Source organism: Arvicola amphibius, chromosome 12 (assembly GCF_903992535.2).
Source record: "Arvicola amphibius chromosome 12, mArvAmp1.2, whole genome shotgun sequence".
In the NCBI taxonomy this organism is placed as follows: domain Eukaryota; kingdom Metazoa; phylum Chordata; class Mammalia; order Rodentia; family Cricetidae; genus Arvicola; species Arvicola amphibius.
The window spans coordinates 15,526,771-15,547,347 of record NC_052058.2 but is presented as its reverse complement, the minus strand read 5'-3'; the positions used below and the strand labels follow the sequence as shown (position 1 = coordinate 15,547,347).

General features: G+C 41.3%; 1 protein-coding gene across 1 annotated transcript in view; it reads right to left on the bottom strand.

Annotated features, from left to right (window-relative positions):
• Smyd3 (SET and MYND domain containing 3) overlaps window positions 1–20,577 on the bottom strand; it is a 560,425-nt gene that overhangs the window by 453,304 nt on the left and 86,544 nt on the right. Inside the window, exon 2 of the mRNA XM_038349799.1 lies at window positions 5,556–5,619. Within this exon, the coding sequence (XP_038205727.1) occupies window positions 5,556–5,619 (64 nt within the window). The remainder of the gene's footprint in view (window positions 1–5,555; window positions 5,620–20,577) is intronic.

Genomic DNA, 20,577 nt, shown 5'->3' with positions numbered 1-20,577 from the left:
AAGTATCTTAAAACATCTCCCTAGTGCTGGCATGACTTAGAGCAAGCAACGGAGAGTCAAGATGAAACGTCCAGTTTAAATACAACACTAGGACTGCCCAGACTACTGCTGCAGTCTTCCATGTGGTCCACTCTCACCCTCACAGGTGTGCTCCCTAGAGAGAGGACATGGTGACATACACCTCTAACCCAGGCACTCAGAACGCTATTGCAGGATGGCTTTAGAGTTAAGCCGTCTTGGCATGTATGATTTTATTTATTTATTTATTTATTTATTTATTTATTTATTTATTATGTATGCAATATTCTGTCTGCATGTATGCCTGAAGGCCAGAAGAGGGCACCAGACCTCATTACAGATGGTTGTGAGCCACCATGTGCTTGCTGGGAATTGAACTCCAGACCTTTAGAAGAGCAGGCAATGCTCTTAACCGCTAAGCCATCTCTCCAGCCCAAGGGATACATGAATTTGAAGCCAGTGTGGGCTACATAGTAAGACCCAACCTCAAAAAACTAAAAGGCACAGGAAAGAAGAGAAAATAGAATAGTTCCAAATAAAATGTTTAGATAAGAACATACAAAAGGCTGGGCAGTGGTGGAGCAAGCCTTTAATCCCAGCACTTGGGAGGCAGGCGGATCTCTGTGAGTTCGAGGCCAGCCTGGTCTACAGAGTGAGTTCCAGGACAACCAAGGCTATACTGAGAAACCCTGTCTCGAAACAAAACAAAACAAAACAAAAAGAACTTACACAAGGCAGGAAAATGAAAAAAAAAAAACAGAAAAAGAAACAGAAAACAGTAACAGGTATGATAGATATCAGTAACAAGAATCATTTTGAGTGCCAATGGTCTTGATAAACCAATTAAAAAAGAGATTGTCAGGATAGAAAATAAAACTGCAAATCCTATAGTCTGAGATCTGGAACACAGTTATTTCTGAAAGAATCAAAACGTTTAGCTTTCCTCAGTTCCCTACTTTGAGTACAGTGTTCCAAAAAACAACTGATAAAATCGCCCTGTGAAATGCTTACTGACGTAAGATTAGTTTTCCACCATAAAAATCAATCAAATAATTTGATAACTACACATAAAACACAGACCCAAAATATGATTTATGTATGTAAAGAGATATAAAGTCGCTAATATGAAACAGAACCTCTGTCTATAAATATAATGCTTTTCAAAACTTCGTAAGTGAAATTTGATCTAGAAACCTGGTCATGTGCTTTGCTCAGCAATGAAGTCAATTACGAATGCAAATATCACAAGCCAGACGAAATCCAGAAAAGCTCTCAATATTGCTATCAGTTTATCATTTTGAAAATTACTTAATAAGAAAACAGCCTGTTTCTCCTTTTCAGTCTCAGGATCAACTGTGATATTCCATTATGCCAATATGGAGACCTGTTCCCGCACTAGGAAATAATAATGCGATGGATGCCCCTCAGTAAGGCACAGGCAGGAGCTTAAAGCCGCCAATGAAAAACCATTCCTGTCAGCATCAGAAATAATCCTGTGCAGGCAGCGGACAGGCAAGTGCACTGACTGACCAAATGCATAGGAAACACGGAGGGACAGTTGCCCTCGAATCCTACTGCATTCACAAAAAGAAACACAAATTATCTTAGAAAACAAGAAAAGGAAACAAGAAAATGTCCATTGTTTTAGTCCTGCATAATTCTGTAGTATCTTAATTTTTATTTCGTGGGTTGCTTATGCTTAAAAATGAAATGTGAAAGCTAACAATGACAGCATTCTTTGAGGAGAAAGAACACATTACACTCTTGAAACTACCCGAAACCTTTCTCAGGCAACTCATTAACACCACAGGCTCACAAAAACGGCCCAATTATTGAACCAAAGTCATGTCCCTCTCAGGCGAACATATTTTTTGCTCTAGAGTCACAATCTCTACACCAATTTCCATTCCACTTACTTTTACTTCCTGCTCATTATTGCTCATCATCCTCATAGTTCAGTTTGTCAGTTTAATTTTGTGCGGCTTTCTAGGTATCTACAATAATTACAGCAGTTAGCTCTGGGCCTCAGGTGTGGGTAACTAGAGCAGTTTAAATGCATATGTCTGGCCAATCTCTGACTGCCACTTCTACGCCCACACAGCACCCCTATACACACATGCACATAGACACGCACTCAAGCTACCAACACATACTTCATCTTGCTGGCTATTTCCCCATTGCCTTACACATTATATCTAACCATGACATTGTTATTGATGCTACAGTGAATAACTAATATATGTAATAAAACACGTACACCACAATGAATCAAAGTGACATACCCACTTGCCAAAGTCCCTCTACTTGTTCTCATCAGATAATGGGTTTTTCTTTTCTCTGTTTTATTATAACTGGAGAAAGTAGCCTCAGAGAAAATATATTTGTAAAATTATGGGGGGGGATAAAGGCTTAGGTCACTGAGATTAGAAATGAAGTTTACAAAAGATGTGTGTCAAATAGTTTGTTAATTCATCATTTCTATATGTATTCCACCTGAGCAGACATTTGGGGAAACATGGAGCCCAAATTTATGAGGAATTGAGGAGGTTAAAATATCACCATAAAATAGACTTTTATGATTTATCTTGGGTGAAAAGCATGTGTTCTCTCTCTCTCTCTCTCTCTCTCTCTCTCTCTCTCTCTCTCTCTCTCTCTCTCTCTATTATTTCTATGTATGGTGTGCACCTATGTGCATGTGGAGATATGCATGCATGTATGTCTACATATGTGTGGAGGGTCAACACTGAAATAGAGCATCTTTTCTTCATTGCTCTCCACCTTTATTTTTGGAGACACAGTCTCTCACTGTACCTGAGCTCATGGACTCATCTAGACTGGCTGGCTAATGAACTTCAGAGATCTGCCTGCTCTGCTCCCAAGCCTGTCTGATTCCCACGAAGTTGGGGTTACCACATGATGTACTGTCCTATCTGATGATCTGAACCCAGGATGATGCTTGTCCCACACACACTTTACCCACTGAACAATCTCCCTAGCTCTTGATTTCTACTGTGAATTTTAATTTTTGTGTCTTTTGAGACCAAAATAAAATAGTTTGTGGGAAGGGCGGGTATAAGGAATAAAGATCTTTCTGGGCATGTACCAAGGGTCAGAGTGAAAATAATTAGCCAAAAAACAAATGTCAAATGCAACAGATAAAAGAAAAATAGATATAATCAGAATGTTATAGCAAGAATGAATTTCTTTTTTTTTTTTTTTTTTTTTGAGACAGGGTTTCTCTGTAGTTTTTGGTGCCCGTCCTGGAACTTGCTCTTGTAGACCAGGTTGGCCTCAAACTCACAGAGATCTGCCAGCCTCTGCCTCCCGAGTGCTGGGATTAAAGGCGTGCGCCACCACTGCCCGGCTGCAAGAATGAAATTTACATTTAGAAGGTAAGCATAAATCTGGACATGTGCTGTTAGTATGTACATTTATTTCCCAAAATCTATGGTGTATCAATTATCAATTATGAGATGTGTAACAATTCACTTGCTGTTCTGAGATGTTTATTACTGGTAATTGAGCATGGTGACAGTAGCCAAGTTCTACAAGGTTCTAAAAAGTTGAATGGAATAAGACAGCACCTAACACCCAGCAGATACTTAACAAATATTAGCTCTCAGCACCTAACACCCAGCAGATACCTAACCAATATTAGCTCTCAGCACCTAGCACCCAGCAGATACCTAACCAATATTAGCTCTCAGCACCTAGCACCCAGCAGAGACCTAACAGATAGTGGCTCTTATCAGTGCAGACTCAGAAACTGAAGCCTGACCTTGTGTTTCCTATGATATAATTTAACTAGAAAGTGGCAGAAGTATTGTCAGAACTCGGATCCTCTGATAATTTTGTATATGGAGTCTCTTCCATTAAGATCATCTTGTTTGCATTCTGAGGAGGCTAATTTCAAAGGCAAAAATGAGATGGCAGGGCCGGGCGGTGGTGGCGCACGCCTTTAATCCCAGCACTCGGAAGGCAGAGGCAGGCGGATCTCTGTGAGTTCGAGGCCAGCCTGGTCTACAAGAGCTAGTTCCAGGACAGGCTCTAAAAAAGCTGCAGAGAAACCCTGTCTCGAAAAACCAAAAAAAAAAAATAAATAAAAATAAAATGAGATGGCAGAAGAACCCCTTAGAATAATGGTAAGAAAGAACAGGTAAGTGCCTGTGCACAGAACACACAAGCAAGTAAGAAAGAACACGTAAGTGCCTGTGCACATAAGCACACAAGCACACACACATCCCAAAATATGAATGAGGACGGGATGACACAGACACAAACGTTTCAACAAGACGTTTCAATGATATAATCCACTAGAACATAATTATACCTCTTATTAAATGATTAATCAAAAGATTCGAAGAAAAGGTCATGCTGAATGTTAATTATACATCCTTAAAAGAATATCCAAAGATATTAACAACCATATTCATTACAAATTAATTTAATCTTTAGGAAGGCAATTTGGCATTATCTTTAAAATTCAAAATGCATATATCCTTCTACCAAAAAATATGATTAGAAATTTATCATGAAATTAAGTTTTAGAAGTATACAAAAACCTAAAAAATAATGTTGGGTATATTATTAATAATAACAAGTTTGTGAGAAAATTTAAGCATTCATTAATAAGAAAACTGTGATAATGGCAAATATATCTATGTGTTTATGTGTATGTGTATATGTATATATATGTGTATATACATATAGATAAATATAATGAAATATATTTGGTGATACAAAATAGTCTCTAAATGTGAAAAAAGAAATCAAGACTTGAAAGAACCGGAGCCAAAACAACCTGTATCTACTTTTATAAACATATATAGATTTTCAAATATGTCTGTACAAAAACCTTAACAGTGGTATGATGGTTTAAACTGAAACACACCACCAAATGTGTGGGCGTTAAAGTACAGGCTGGACCCGCGGCTGGTGCTACTGGTAGCTGACTGGATCACAAAGGCAGTAATGTCATCAGTGAAATAATCCACTGAATTCACAGCTAAAGGGGAGACTAGGAGAAGTGTTGGGGGAGAAGTGGTAGCTGGTACCTGGCTTTGACTATTTGCCCTAACAGGAACATATATGTAATTATGCCTGTCTCTATCTCTCCCCCTTTTTCCTTTCCTTCCTTTCCCTCCTTTTTTTGGGGGGGGAGTTGGTTGTTTGTTTAGGCATTCTGTTTTGTTTTGTTTTTCGAGACAGGGTTTCTCTGTAGCTCTAGAGCCTGTCCTGGAACTAACTCTTGTAGACCAGGCTGGCCTTGAACTCACACAGATTCACCTGCCTCTGCCTCCCAAGTGCTGAAATTAAAGATGTGCGCTGGGCTCCTTCCCTCCTTCCTTGACAAAGCCTATTCAAACTACGCAAATATTAAATTTAAAACTGAAAGAAAATAACAAGTAAAACAATCACCATTTTGGTTTTGTCTTTTAAAAAGATGAAAGGGGAGCAGACAACGGCCCTGGGTGTGACAGAGAACAGACGCACAGGAGGACAATCTGAAGCTTGCCCGAACAGCTCAGTAGTCTTACCTGACACTTGGCACTGCAGTATTTGGCGATTCGGCATTGAGAACACCGCATCAGCTTTTCCTTCCTGTTGAAAACAATTAATTCCATGTTAGAAATAAATGAGAAACGTGTATGACTGAGCAAAGAAAACAGGAATCAGCTCGCTGACATCACTAGTTCTGCAGAGCCCTCACATAGGAGGCTTTAAGACTTAGACTTATTTTTTTAGGGGCTATAATGATGCTTGCTGCCCAAGCATGAAGACTGAGCTTGGAATCTAAGCACCCACATAAAAGCTGGGTTTGGTGGTGTGCACATTTATTCCCAGTGCTGGCAAGAGCAGAAGCCAGGTGGATCCCAGCGCATGCTGGCTACTGTCAGCCAGCGAAAACGGTAAGACCTAAGTTCAGTGGGAGACCCTGTCTCAAAAGCAAGGTGGAGAGCGTTAAAGGAAGCCACACAAAGTGGCCTCTGGCTTCTACACACATGCACAGGCAAAGAGGCACAGTGGATACGCGTGCACACGCACGCACACGTGGTTGTGGTATCAGGTTGTAATACAGCTATTTCCTCTCAGTTTGATGAACATCTCCATCCTGATGCAGAGCGGCTATGATGACCCTCGAGAGGTCCAGCCTATTAACCCCTCACACAGGGAGAAGACCAGATTATGAGGTTGAGGAGGTCCTGTCAGATTCATCCCTTCCCTCAGCATTCCAATCACCACCACGTGAGTAGAGGGTTGAAGAAGTCAGGGCTTCTCTGTGGCCCTAGGCGCCTACAGGCCACCTACAGGCTGCCTACAGGCCACCTAGTGGATATCCTGATGTAGCTGCTTGTGAGTCACCCAGGTTCCTGTAAGTCACCTCAACAAATTCACCAGTTCAGCAAGCCAGGCTCGGGTGGAATCCTTTCTTTGGTTGTCAGTGTCCTCTCTATCTTAGGTGAATAGTTCCACACACACCCGCAAAGAAAGAGACATACAACAAAAATATTCAGCATAATTTTAACATGCTAACCAATTTAAAATACAGGGTCCAGAGGCATTAAGAAAATTCACAACTGGAGCCTAGGGACATAGGTCACTCAGTGTCTATTATGTATAAAGTCTGAGATTCAACCCCTACTAACAACAACAAAAAAAAAAACGACTATTCACATGATGTACAATAAACATTACTGCTAATTTTCTTTTCAAGCTAAATTTAATTGATACATGACAATATTCCTATCATAAAACTTCTATTCACAGGAACATTTCTCTCTCCATAGGGAACCCCAGGTCAATACATCACCTGGACAAAGTACAGGCTGGGCTGCTCTTATCTGAAATGTCTGGAACAAGACAAGTGTTTAGGATTTGAGATTTTTCTGGCTACGGTATTTAATTGCGACGAGGTGATTTAGAGATGGGAGCCAATTCCGAACACAAGCAGCACTTCCATTCCTCACATATTGTGTGCAGAGAGCCTGAAGTGACTGCATTTTTAGTACACTTGTGACTGAATGCAACCTGATACACAAGGTCAGCACGGGATTTTTCCTCAGCATGTGAATGCTCAAAATGTCTCAGACTTTAGAACAATTTAGGTTTTTCAATCATCTGATTGTGGATTCCCAAACTGTATTCTGTACACTTCAAATATAAAAAGACAAATTATGAGTCATCTCCCCAGATCGCCGAAATCATACATCCTAGGTACGGAGTTTATCAAGCTTCATAACATAGACTCCTGCTAGGAAATGATTTAGAAACTCCATTAAATCCTACTTCAGACAGGCAGGATTAGGACTGAGATGCATCAAAGCTGTTTTTCCCAAGTCACCTGAGCAACTACAACAACAAAATCAGACATTTAAAAGACCAAACCATAACATTAAAACTAGCAAGTCTGGTAACATTAATGGTGACCAAAAAGAGAAGACAGTGAATTGGTGGACAGAGTCCCGGAAGGTCAAAGCACTAACGGTCAGAATATAACAGAGTCAATGGGAAAACAGAGAGACTTGGTGTGAGCATTTACTGGTGTGCTGGGCACGGTGCCGTGCTCTGTTCACCTAACGCATGTTTTACTTGGAAGAGTCCTCTAAGATGAGCGGTCTTACTGTGTCCACTTTGGAAATACTTAATACATTTTGAAGACATCAAAAGTAGATGCTAGCTGGGTGTGGTGGCACACACCTTTAAACTCAGCAGAGACAGAGGCTGGGGGATATCAGTGATGAACCAGAGTGATCTACATAGTGAGTTCTAGGACAACCAGAGCTACATGTAAGATCCTGTCTTTAAATAAATAATAAATAAATAAATAAATGAATGAATGAATGAATAAATAAATAATAAATGAGAGAGAGAGAGAGAGAGAGAGAGAGATATGCTACAGTAGAAATTAGCTAGGGAAGCATGAGGTGACCGTGCCATGTGACTCTGCGAGGTGACAACAACCTTACTGAAAATGAGAACTTGACCATCTGCTACCTTCCCACTAGAGGGCCTGGCTGAGAGCAGGGCATGGCATGGAGAGATGCCATGGACAAAGGGGTAAAAGGGGAGCTGCCAAATTCTACACACTAAACGGCAAACCAAACCAATCGACCTGGCCTGAAGTTTTGCTTCTAACCATCAAATTCTACTGCCATTCATAAGGAAAACTGGAGAAAAATTGAATTCACTCATGCTTCAAACAAAAAGGCACGCAAGATGGGAAGAGAAGGCCACATCAGGCAAACTATAAAAAAAAGCCTATGTGATCAGATCAATATCAGGAAAAGGTTAAAAGAATGATAAGAGATAAAGGAGGTCAAAGGGTAATGATAAAAGACCCCAGCCAACTCACTAGCTGTCATGTAGCCAGTAATAAATATATCAAGTCTCAAAATATATAGAGTACAAATAATGGACCTTTAAGAGAAAAAAATGAACAACACACAATTAAGTTAATATTTGGAAGGACCTTAAAAAATGTCTGGAATACAGGAAGCACCATGTAAGAGGTAGTTATTATATAAAAATATATAATAATGTATATAAAATGTACAATAATGTATGCAAAAATACAGACTCTCTACTGGAAATTCATTGACCAAGCAAATAAGGAAAAAGTAACTGGGCAAGTCACTTGTGCCTGTCATGTGGCTGTGTCGTCACATGACTTTTTCTTGCATCACTGGCCACTCCCAAAAAGTACCCAGGAGAATAAATAGTACCAGTCATTTTCTCTACCAATGGAGAGATGAGAAAACATTTTTTTTCGAGACAAGGTTCTCTGTAGTTTGTGGAACCTGTCCTGGAACTAGCTCTGTAGACCAGGCTGGCCTTGAATTCACAGAGATCCGCCTGCTTCTGCCTCCCAAGTGCTGGGATTAAAGGTGTGGGCCACCACCGCTCAGTTTAAAAAACATTTTTTAAACATATTTTTCCCAAAGATTTATTATTTGTTATGTTTACAGTGTTCTGCCTGCAGGCCAGAAGAGGACACCAGATCTTATTACAGATGGTTGTGAGCCACCATGTGGTTGCTGGGAATTGAACTCAGGACCTCTGGAAGAACAGCCAAACTATCTCCCTAGAAAATGTTTTTTTAAGAAAAGCAATAAAGTCTCTTCTGGATATGTGAGACACGCTTCTATATTGTCTGAGGAACAGAGGAGTCACAATGAAAATTAGGAGATATATTTTAAGTAAATAATGAGGGAAATACCCAAACTTGTACTAATACAGAAAAATTTTAACTTTAAATATCCACGTAAAAGAAAAAAAGCTGAAACTAAATGGGCTAAACATGCAAATCAAGAATTTAAATTAGAGGCAGACAGTGGTGCACATCTGTGATCCAGGCACTCAGGAGACGGAGGCAGGAGGATTACCTCTGAGGCACTATCTCAAAACACAAACAAATAACAAGAAAAAAAACACATTTTATAATAATAGAAATCCAACGAAGGCAGAAAGTAAAAACTAAAATTGCATGGCAAATGTTTTAAATGAAACAGTACACAACACTACAACAGAATGGATTAGCAAGCAAGAAAGAAAATGTTACCCAATAACTCTTGTAAGGATGTTAGGAATAAGTGGGACTGTAACCCAAGACTCAGTCGTGATTTGAAACAATGCTGGGGAAGCAACAGCTGCAGGGGACTTTCAGTCTCCAGACATGGCCACCGAGTCACACTGGTCCCCTTCATCCACAACAAACTCAAAATACAGGTGAACAGAAACAATTGCCAATGGCTCTCATATCTGACTTAAGTCAATGGTTATAATTATAGGAGGAAATAAGAGTAAACAGTCAGTCTTCTAACAGACCGTAAGCAAAAGTAACCCAAATCTGCCCAAAGATAACCAGCGTAGAGGGTGATGAGCCAGTCCCAGGACAGCCGGCAAACGTCGGGAAGAGGCTCAAAGAATAAAGACTGCCTGCGCCCAATACGCCTCTTCAGACTCATATGGGCTTCTCTTTGTCTACCTCATTCAGAGGTTACTTCTGTTGCCTGGAAATAAAGATCCCCATCGACACAAAGTTCTGGTGTTTACTTCTGGGAAACAGTGAAAGGAATGGAGATATTGACGAATATTAGTGATGAACAGCGGCCAGGACCACACCCGCTCCACCGCCCTTCCACCAGGAGCCGCGGCGCATTCTAGGGCAGCATTGTCGCAAACTATGCAAGATGACCCAGGCAACAGAAGAGTTCAACTGCTGCTTGCTTTGACCAGAAATCCCACAACGAAGCCATCAGATGGTCACAATTTTTATAAACAAATAAAAAGATTTTAATTCTCAAGTTCCAAAAACCAAGTTAACTGAATCTAAGGAAAACTTTGTGAGTGCCTGTTTAGAGCAGCCAGGGATTCCAAGTAGAGTCCCACTTTCCTCTTGGGGTGCGCTTGGATGCTGGGGGTAAGGACCCCTGCTGAGAAGCTCTTGAACAACAGAAGAAAAAGGAGGAAGACAAAGAATCAAGGCTTGCAGGCATTTTAGAAAACATTCTCCTCTCTCTCTCTCTTTTAAGTGCATCAAATGAAAAACAAAGCTGCACTTCTCGAAAGCAGCAGCGAGAAACGCATACATCAAATCAAAACCAGAAATAACTAGTAATCTTCCAGAAAAGAGACCGCTTATTTTAGGCAATTCCTGGGACTAAAAGGAGAAACACTGAATGAAAATGAATGAAGAACAGGTTTTTATGTAAATCGTGAGGCTTTTTCTAAATGTGGCAGAACACAAGCAAAATGCCCTAGAAGCGTGAGGCTCCAGGTGACTCCACGTGCCCGCGGAGAACATGCTGGGCGTGAAGGAGCCACAGCACAGCCAAGGGCAAACGACCTAAAGTCACTGTCTTCTTTGAGTCTCCGGCTCTTGTGCAAGCAACAACTATGAATGAGGTTGGAAGATGATGCAAGTTGTTCACATTATCAGGGGAGTATGGTTGTCCTGGGGTCGAGAAGCAACGAGTGGCTCATTTTCAGGTTATAGGAGCATCCCTTCACAAGGGCGTTATCCCAAGGGTGGCAAGGGTCCACTCAGAACTGGCATTTCTCTCATAACTGAGACTTGACTGGCTATGTTGAAGACCAGAATACAGACATTTCAATTTGCCCACAATTCTTAGCACGTGCACCAAAACAACAAGAAGCCAAAAATGGTGATTTCTTTCTCAAGTTATTAAGAAGAAAATTCTGTGAAGAAAAAAAAAATAGACCTGGGATGTAGCTTGGTTGGCAGATCGCTTGTGGAGCATGCAGACCCCTGTGCTGGCCTGGTTGGCAGATCGCTTGTGGAGCATGCAGACCCCTGTGCTGGCCTGGTTGGCAGATCGCTTGTGGAGCATGCAGACCCCTAGTGCTGGCTTCCAGGAGCCTTGTGTGGAGGCACAACTATAGAATTTCAACATGAAAGAGGCTCTAAGAAAATAATCCAGTTTCCCAGTGATGCACTTACTTCGAACTTGGAGGCAAAATTTCATCGGCCCTCGGGTTCACGGTCCTCATCCAGGGGCCATCAGCAAACTGAATAAAATCTCAAAGCCCAAGGTTGAGTGTGTGGCTGACTGACAAAACAGACCTTGGGCAAGAAATCTGAGCCGCAAAACAAGAGAATTGGGTAAAACTTACGTTACTTACAACTGTCAGGGAAAATACTGATTTGGGCAAACTGACTTAACATTACACAGCTTAAAACCAGTTATAAGGATGATTCTATGGGTAGAATTCCTAAGAAAATATTGTTCACACCACTGAGATATAAAATGGTCTTTGGGAAGATGTACATGAGGGCTTCCAACGGCTACCATGAGCAGCTCTCAGGAATAAATCCCATGGAGAAAAACATACTTTCTTTACATGGAGAAAGCCAAACATAACTAGGTAAATAAAGTCTAAATAGATGCTTTTCATGCAAAAAGACCATATTAATAATATATCTTTACAAAATTTTCATGCTTATATCTTTGAAATCTAAGCATTAGGATTCATTAAAAATGGTAATGCTGTGTGGGCAAATGCTTGGCCGGTTCTTCGTGGAAATTCTACACTGAGAAAAAGATTATCTCAATTAAAATCATGCTATTCTTCCAGAGCAGTGAAATTATTCTAACTCTAACTAAATGGAAGATGCTAGAAAATGCTAAACATAAGACCTCCCTTTGGCTTGAATATTCAAAACAACTTAGAGACAGGATCTTCCATTTTCTTGTTGCCAAATCGTAATTATGCTGGTTTGGGCCCAAAGGCCTTTTTCAAAATTAAAGAGATTCACTCTAGCATCCATATAAACTAACAAATGATTTTTAATACAAAGCAACAGATGTGGTCAAAGAATATAACTCCATGAGAAACAGAAAGCAGAAGTGATTTAGGTTTGTTTTCCTGTGTTCCCTATCAGTGTATCTCACAATACTAGCATATAAAACAGAAAATAAGAAAACATAATGACCAATATTTCAGGGAAATTGAATCTCCTGCTCACTGGCACCAAACCCTCCTGGAAGGAAAACAAGCAATTTAAATCCTTACTAACTCTTAAACAAAGGAATGGCAAGTATCAGGGGAGGTGGCTACCCACTGGGACCTGCCCTGTCCACTGTCCTCAGATCCCTAAATTAAAGCCATTGTCTTTACGGCCAACGGGAACACAAACTCTAGTGTTCCGTGAGGGACCACAGTGAAACCATGTAGCCTGTGCGCACGATTGTCGGGGAGCAATGTGAGGGACCACAGTGAAACCATGTAGCCTGTGCACACGATTGTCGGGGAGCAATGTGGTGAAAACTCCTGAGCCACCGCAGCCAAGATCAGTTGAGCAGACAGCGTGTGCAGAAAGGGCCACGGGGAAGAGAATTCAGAGAAGTCATGGGCTGCCCAAGACCAGAGTCCAAACAGAAGTCACTTTCTCGTGGATGGACTATTGAACAGGAGTGAGTGTTAGGGCTGTGGTACAGGAAAGGGAAGTTAATTCCTTCAGCAACAGGATAGCTACCATGACAGAGAAGCGAATCGGCTGAGGCTATCTACCACGAGAGACAGGCGAATCACCTAAGTGCATTTTCAAATGGAGGTAATTTCCTCTAACGCTATGCTTTGTATAGCATAGATAATTTCATTCATATACCACATCAGAAAGGAGTAAAAATAAGGTTTTACATGTCTCTCCCAGGGCTGCTGAAAAAGCAAAATCTACATGTGTGTAGTAGTGCTCACTCATTCAGACAGTTTACAGGCATCACTTTAAAACCCTCATGACCAAGAACAAATGACCATGGCCTTAAATGTTGCCTGGCATCCTGTGCTTCCTTCCCTGCTTCATACAGGCACCAAAGCCTCTACCCTTGTTAATTTCAATTCAGCGCCAATGGCTGCCTAGGCTTGTCTCGCCAAGGTCTAACTTGGAAGCAGGAAAAAAATGTTTTTTGAATCTTTCCTTTATGGAAATTAAAGCCAGGGGAGACTATTAAATCTCCGATGATATTAAAAGGCAATTATGACTTACACCTCCCATTTGCTGTGTGCGCAGTATCTGTAACAAGTTGAGGAGCAAATTAACATTCTTTTTTGAGAGCACAGATTCCAACTCTCCCATTATACGAACATTGTCTGCTACAAGGTTTTACAAGTTGTAAGTCATGTTGATAGTTAGTAATTGAAAATTGCTGACACTCTTGGTACTGAAGTATGCTAGGATTTTTTTTTCTGGCAAGACAGACAGACGTACACACACACACACACACACACACACACACACACGAGCCAAAATACCAAAAGAAGGACTTTTTTTTCAGTGATCCTAGAAACCTTTTCAGCCAACTCTAGAAATACAACTTTGATATCCTAAAAGTATTTGATTCTCCCTAAATCTTAAAGTCTAAAATGATAAAAAAAAAAAAAAAAAAAAAAAACACCTCTGGCTCAGCCCAAAGATTCAAATCAAGTACCACTTAAGTACTGCTAACAGACACCACACAGCATAAACACTGAAAGGACCACAGGTAAAATTCCAATGAATGCAACACACCGATGGCTTACACCCGAAAACAACAAGTCCTGTGTATTCAACTTAATTGAACTCAGGACCTTTGGAAAAGCAGGCAATGCTCTTAACCTCTGAGCCATCTCTCCAGCCTTGCCTCCCCTCCCCTCCCCAGGATCACGCACAACCTAGGCAAAGGCTCTAAGACCAAGCCCATTAGTGTTTCTTCTCAAATACAGCAGTATGTCTTACCATCCATGTGGTTTCTGCCTTTCAAGATTAAGGTCAAGCCAATCATGATGGCACATGCCTTTAACCCCATTGCTTAGAAGGCAGAGGAGCTGGATGGAGGACAGTCTGGTCTACAAAGCAAGTTCCGGGTCGGCCAGGACTACACAGTGAGAGAGAGAGAGAGAGAGAGAGAGAGACAGAGAGAGAGAGAGAGAGAGAGAGAGACAGAGACAGAGACACAGAGACAGAGACACAGAGACAGACAGAGAGAGAGACAGAGACAGACAGACAGAGAGACAAACACAGAGAGAGAGACAGAGAACTAGGATAAAAAAATCTGGATAATGTGAAGTGACTAAAATCTATTCTTAAAAAATTTACATATAAATATTTAAGCATATTATATATTTATAAACACAAATATGATTATTTTATTTAAAAACCCATTCTATCTGACCCTTGAGTAAAGACTGCCTCTTAAACATATACATATATATGATTCAGATACAAATATATACATACACCTTAATTATAGTGTTAATTTAAATCACAACTTATTTTATCTTTCCACGTGGACAGAACTGGTTCTATATCTACACAATGATCACTAAGTTCGTGACAATGTTCTTACTATTATAAACTAAACTACAACGAACCCTATAGAACATGTAGTGCTGGAAGTGAAATCGCTGCTGTAAAAACGCACGCTTGAACAATTTTGTGTGCATTAACAAATGGGTCTCCAACATGGCTGCAGATAGCCACACACTCCTAAGGCAGTGTAAAGAGCCGCCCTGAAAGCCTATCCTGTCAACTCCTGATAGCCAGGCAGAGGATGTGAGATGCTGCTTCACTGTGTGCTGTTGGGCTCTTCGTCACGAGCGGCCGGGTTAGAACATCTTTACACACCCATTCACACATCCATTCACTGTTAGGGCTTCTCTTCTATGAACTGCTCGTTCATCCACAGTCACTGAGTATTCTCATGGAGCATATTTTGCTGTGTATGTGCTTTATAAATGAATTTCTCTAAGACTGCACTTCTCCCTCAGCAAAGCTCTAAGAGAATTTGGTGTAATAGATGAATCATTGACGCTACAGTCACATTAACCTGGGATTGAGTTGTTGTTTACCTTTATTTATGAAACAGTGGGCAATTTAACCTCACTGAACTAAAATAAGAGTAAATAACAGGAAAGGTTAACCATACCTTATCAAATAATCCAAAATATGAAGTGCTCTGAAGTCACAACATATGTGTCAACCATTTGGTAAGGCTAGTATCCCTAACTAAACAGTCTTTTGAAAACATTTATATACTTTTATCTGAAAGAACAGACTCATTGCATTCCTGCCTCATGCATTGCTGAGAAAAATACCTGACACAATTCCCCTAAGGAGGGAAGGATTATTTTGGTCTATATGCAAGGGTAAAATCCATCGTGGCGGGAAACCATGGATGGCAGCAGGAGCATAATACAGGCTGGTCACGCGGTGTCCACACTCCGAAAGTAGCGAGATGGATACAGGACTCAGCTCTCTTCTTCAGTTTTATTCAGTCCAGGACTCCAGCCAACAGGATGGTGTCGCTCACGTTTAGGACAGGTCTTGCAACCCAACCCGACTTATCTCATCTAGACGTTCCCTCACAGACAGGTCCAGTGGTTTATATCCACTGCGCTTCTCAATCTTGTCAAGCTGACAAATCAGTACCAACCACTCTCAAAGACAAGAGAGAAGCGAATATTTTGGGGTTTCTACCTAGATGATAGAAGAAGCTAAGAAAATGTTAACACATCAGCTTTCTTTTCTTCCTATACATTAGGCTGCTATGAAACATCTTTCAATACAGAGATAATTGCTTCTTTTCAGGTAAGTTCACCCATTTCACCACAAAGCAATATCCCGGTTTATTGCTCATTTATAATAGTATCAGGAGATGGAAATTTGTAACTCATCAGCCTTGACGAAACTGAAAGAATCCCAATAGCAGTAAATTAAAGCATCCATTTTCCCCAAGAGAAAATTAGAGAAACAGGTTTTAAAATACCATTACTTGAATGCGTTTTCAAAATTATGTGCTACCTTAAATGGCAAATTTTAATTGTCTCTTAAAGATCTCCTTTTGAATGTCACAGCCTTCCCGTTGTTGCTGCTCTTCCTCTACTGGCCCATTTAGACGACTGTGGAATTTTTAGTTAGTTATACCATGGGTTGCAGAGGGTTCTGGGAATCGAACTTGGGTCATTGCGCTTGCATGGCAAGCACTTGTACCTGCTGAGCCATCTCATTGGCCTTTTTACTTAATTTTATTTGCTATTTTCTTAATAACTTGCTACTTCTACAAACTCGAAACTGATTTTTATGGCCGTGTTTTTCTCTCAATGGAGTAATTTTGAAATCAAAATGACAAGCAAAAATAGAAGATGGTTTAAAATGTGTTTTACAGTGAATTTTTCAAAGTGCATCTGTCTCTCCCAAAAGACAGCTGCCATGAAGTCTGGCGTCCCAGAATACTTAAATTTACAGTGTAAAGTAAGTTCCAGAGAACTGTTCTCTGATTGGGTGGCCAGAGCTCCTGCCCTCACTCGGTGTCGAAGCATGGCCTCTGCATTGTCTTCTTTCTCAGTACCTGACAGCTAGCCAAGCAATTGGCTGGTAACCTAATAGTCGGCGAATGGATAAGTGATGTGAACACTTTGGCCCAACTAAAATCTTTTAAAAAGAGAACATGGCACTTTATACAGAGACATGACTTTCACCTCCCTACTCTCAAATGTTCCCTCAGCAGTCATGAGACAATGCTGTCACAATGGCGAAACCCCAAGCCCCTACTATCAGCTAAATAAAACAGTAGCAAAATGAAGACAACCCCTGTGGTCGCACATAGACATGACGTCCACACTATGATTCCGGAGACATTTCAATTTCTTAGCCAGCCCAGAAACATCAAGTGCTCTCCCATCCAAGCCAAGACTTCCGGACTCCCACTAAAAGTGAATGGGGTAGCAAGATTAAACTATCACTTTCTGAAAGGAAACCTCCAGAAAACAGGAAGCCAGGAGGGGGTAGAAATTAAGAAGTCATGTAGAGCCAGGCATGGTGGCACACACCTTTGACCCCAGCACTTGGGAGGCAGAGGCAGGTGGATCTCTGAGTTCGAGGCCAGCCTGGTCTATAAAGTGAGTTCCAAGACAGCCAGGGCTACATAGAGAAACCCTGTCTTGAAAAAAAAATGAAAAGAAGGAACAGGAGGAAGAGAAGAAAGAGGAAGAAGAGGGAGGAGGAGGAGGAGGAGGAGGAGGAGAAGGAGGAGGAGGAGGAGGAGGAGAGGAAGAGGAAGAGGAAGAGGAAGAGGAAGAGGAAGAAAGAAAGAAAGAAAGAAAGAAAGAAAGAAAGAAAGAAAGAAAGAAAGAAAGAAGTGTAGAACACTCTCAAGCCATAATTCTCACTTCACTATCTCCCCAGAAATACAAAACACAGGCGGTTGCAGAACTGGCTAACATTACTGAAACACCACAAACACTTTTAATCCTCGGCACAAGTGTCTAGAAACTACTTGTGTTTATATGAAGTGGAGCTATTAATATTTCTCTGCAGCAGTAACTACATAAAACAAGGCCCAAAACAAACACAAATCAAGGAATGGCGTTTCCGGAAGCTTCAGTGTGTAAGCTATAAACAGCTGATTCCATACTCATGAACGGGCTTCTTCACTATGGAAGACCCAAATAGAGTAAGGAATGGAGATGTGTGAAAACTCTGTTTGGTTTTAATTAGGGCTCCTTCTGCTGTATCATATTTTGCAGTGACGAACATAATGTTTTATTCCACGTGTGGGAAAGCCCTAGGTTATTAAGGATCTCAAAGTAACAGGAGCCAAGGCAGGTTCGGGACAGAAGTGTGGATAACTTTTCCGTGTTATACCAAATGCCTCTGGGTAAGCTCCTTGGGTCCCACCATCAGTTTTCCATCATCCACTTCCGGGAATTTCAAAGAGGTACAGGCAATCATCGTCCTTCTCTTTCAGAAAGAAGGCATTACCTGCTAACTACCTATCCACTGATTCCTAGGACCTAGGAGAGACAGATTTCCTCCCGGGCTCCACTTTTCCTGACGGTCCTTACTCAGCTGCAAACTCTTGTTGGAGACGGTGGCTTTCTGCTGACACTGGAGATGACTCTCCAGACAGACACGGCCCCTGACAACAGTCATAGGCTGAGCTCCTCGGTGGGCAGCGCCTCTTTGGGTCACTGTGTTCGTGCAGTGCTGCTTAAACATGCTGGGCCTCAAGGATCAGCTCAGTCTTCTCCATGAGGCAAAGGTGAGGACGAAGCCTGCATGGATGACCTCCAGATCCAATCAAGAGGCATGGACAAGAGGTACCACCAAGGGAGTATCCCGAGGATCTCACTTTACCCTGAATATTTGCTTTCCAACGCCCTCATTCTTTCCACGATGCTGAGGCCGCTGCATATGAACGAACTCCTATTGATCATCCAGGTCGTCTACAAAGCCTTTTGTTATCCCCCACCTAGTCTCTCAGTCCAGCTTCACATGCCTACCTAAAAGAACATGTCACTATCTCTTGGCCGTTCTGCTAGCTCTCTCTAAAAGATTTCTAGAGGGAGACATTTATTTTGTTAATTCATATTTTAGACTCTATCAATAAAGATAAAGCATGTTAGGTGTCCAATAAGGTCTTGGAAGAAATAAATGAGCAATGGATCATATGGAGCACAGACAGAACTGGTAAAACTAGGAATTGAAGACTAAGCTTAGTTTTCAAAGTCTCATTGGAGAAATTAGGAGCAGTCGGAAGCATTAACCACGTACGAACTGTCACAGTAACCATAGCTACCACTCTGATCTTCTCACATACGCCGGCTCTCTTAATCTTCACAGCGCCGCTAGGACAGCACCAGGTCATTACCACCTTAAAGATGGGTAGGCAACAACAATTGGTTCATTAAGATAAAGGGGGCTCTCTCTAGAAGAATATATATACAAAAAGCCAGTAGACACGTGAAAGCCATTAAACATCACTAATCATTTGGAAAGTATCAATCAAAAAGCTCAAGAAAATACTCTTTGAAACCCGCGAGGAGAGATAGTAACAACAATTAGGCATGGTCACATGGCAAGGATTAGAAGACTGAAAGGTTCAAACACGGCTGGTAAGAGAAGAAAATGGAAACAATCTGGCAGATCCTCAAATGTTAAACATGGAGTCCTCCTGTGATCTAGCAGATTGGCGCTGACAGCTAGCGGAACAGGTTTCAAGGGACAAACGGATTCTAAAATTGGTATCAGCCGCAAAGCCCAACAAATTATACAAAGCAAATGAGTGGAATGTAAGGAACATGAATTAAATCTCATCTAAATGATTTTTTAATTAAGTTTTAAAAATAAATCACTTGCCCGTTGTAGGAGTTATTGTACAGCAGAACTTGTCCACTGTAGGAGTTACTGTACGGAGGAAATTGTACACGGTAGGAGTTACTGTACGGAGGAACTTGTACGCGGTAGGAGTTACTGTACGGAGGAACTTGTACACGGTAGGAGTTACTGTACGGAGGAAATTGTACACGGTAGGAATTACTGTACGGAGGAACTTGTACGCAGTAGGAGTTACTGTACGGAGGAACTTGTACGCGGTAGGAGTTACTGTACGGAGGAACAAGCACTGAGCCTGGCCTGATCCTGCCCTCTAATTAATCAGAGAAATGTGTGAGTGGCTCATCTTCTCAAACATTTGCATCCAAACAGGTAAACTAAGCAATGCATTTCAATGAGCATTTTTATTTATGTAGTTTTTTTAAAGATTAGGAGCATGAGAAAATCATAGTGTTTGAGAGAACTCTAAAAACAGTCCTGCTTAATTTCTGATCTACTTTCTACCCTTTGCGGCATCCTGCAGTAAAACTGTAAATCAGCATCAGCCACTGGAGCGGGCTCTCCACATGAATTCTGGTTTAGTTATCGTTGGAAAATATAGAGTTGAAATACGCTGAGCCAGCACCTCACTGTGATAAGCCATTCTTACTCCATGTTCTTTGGGGACAGGACTGAACTAGCAGACTTAAGAATTTATGTTCCTCATTGTTCTTATCACTTACCTAAAGTCTTAGAAAACATGGTACCAACCCCACAACACAGGCATGTGACCCATGCAATTAGTAAAGCCAAATATCTGCAGCACGTGTGAGTCTATGCCATCACTAGTGTCCTTGGAGAGCAGAGTCGTCACAACAGCCCTCCATCACCTGCCTCTCTGTCACAAGAATGCTAGCTCCACCATACACAAACCGGACCACACAGGCAAGACCCTGACATCAGAACAC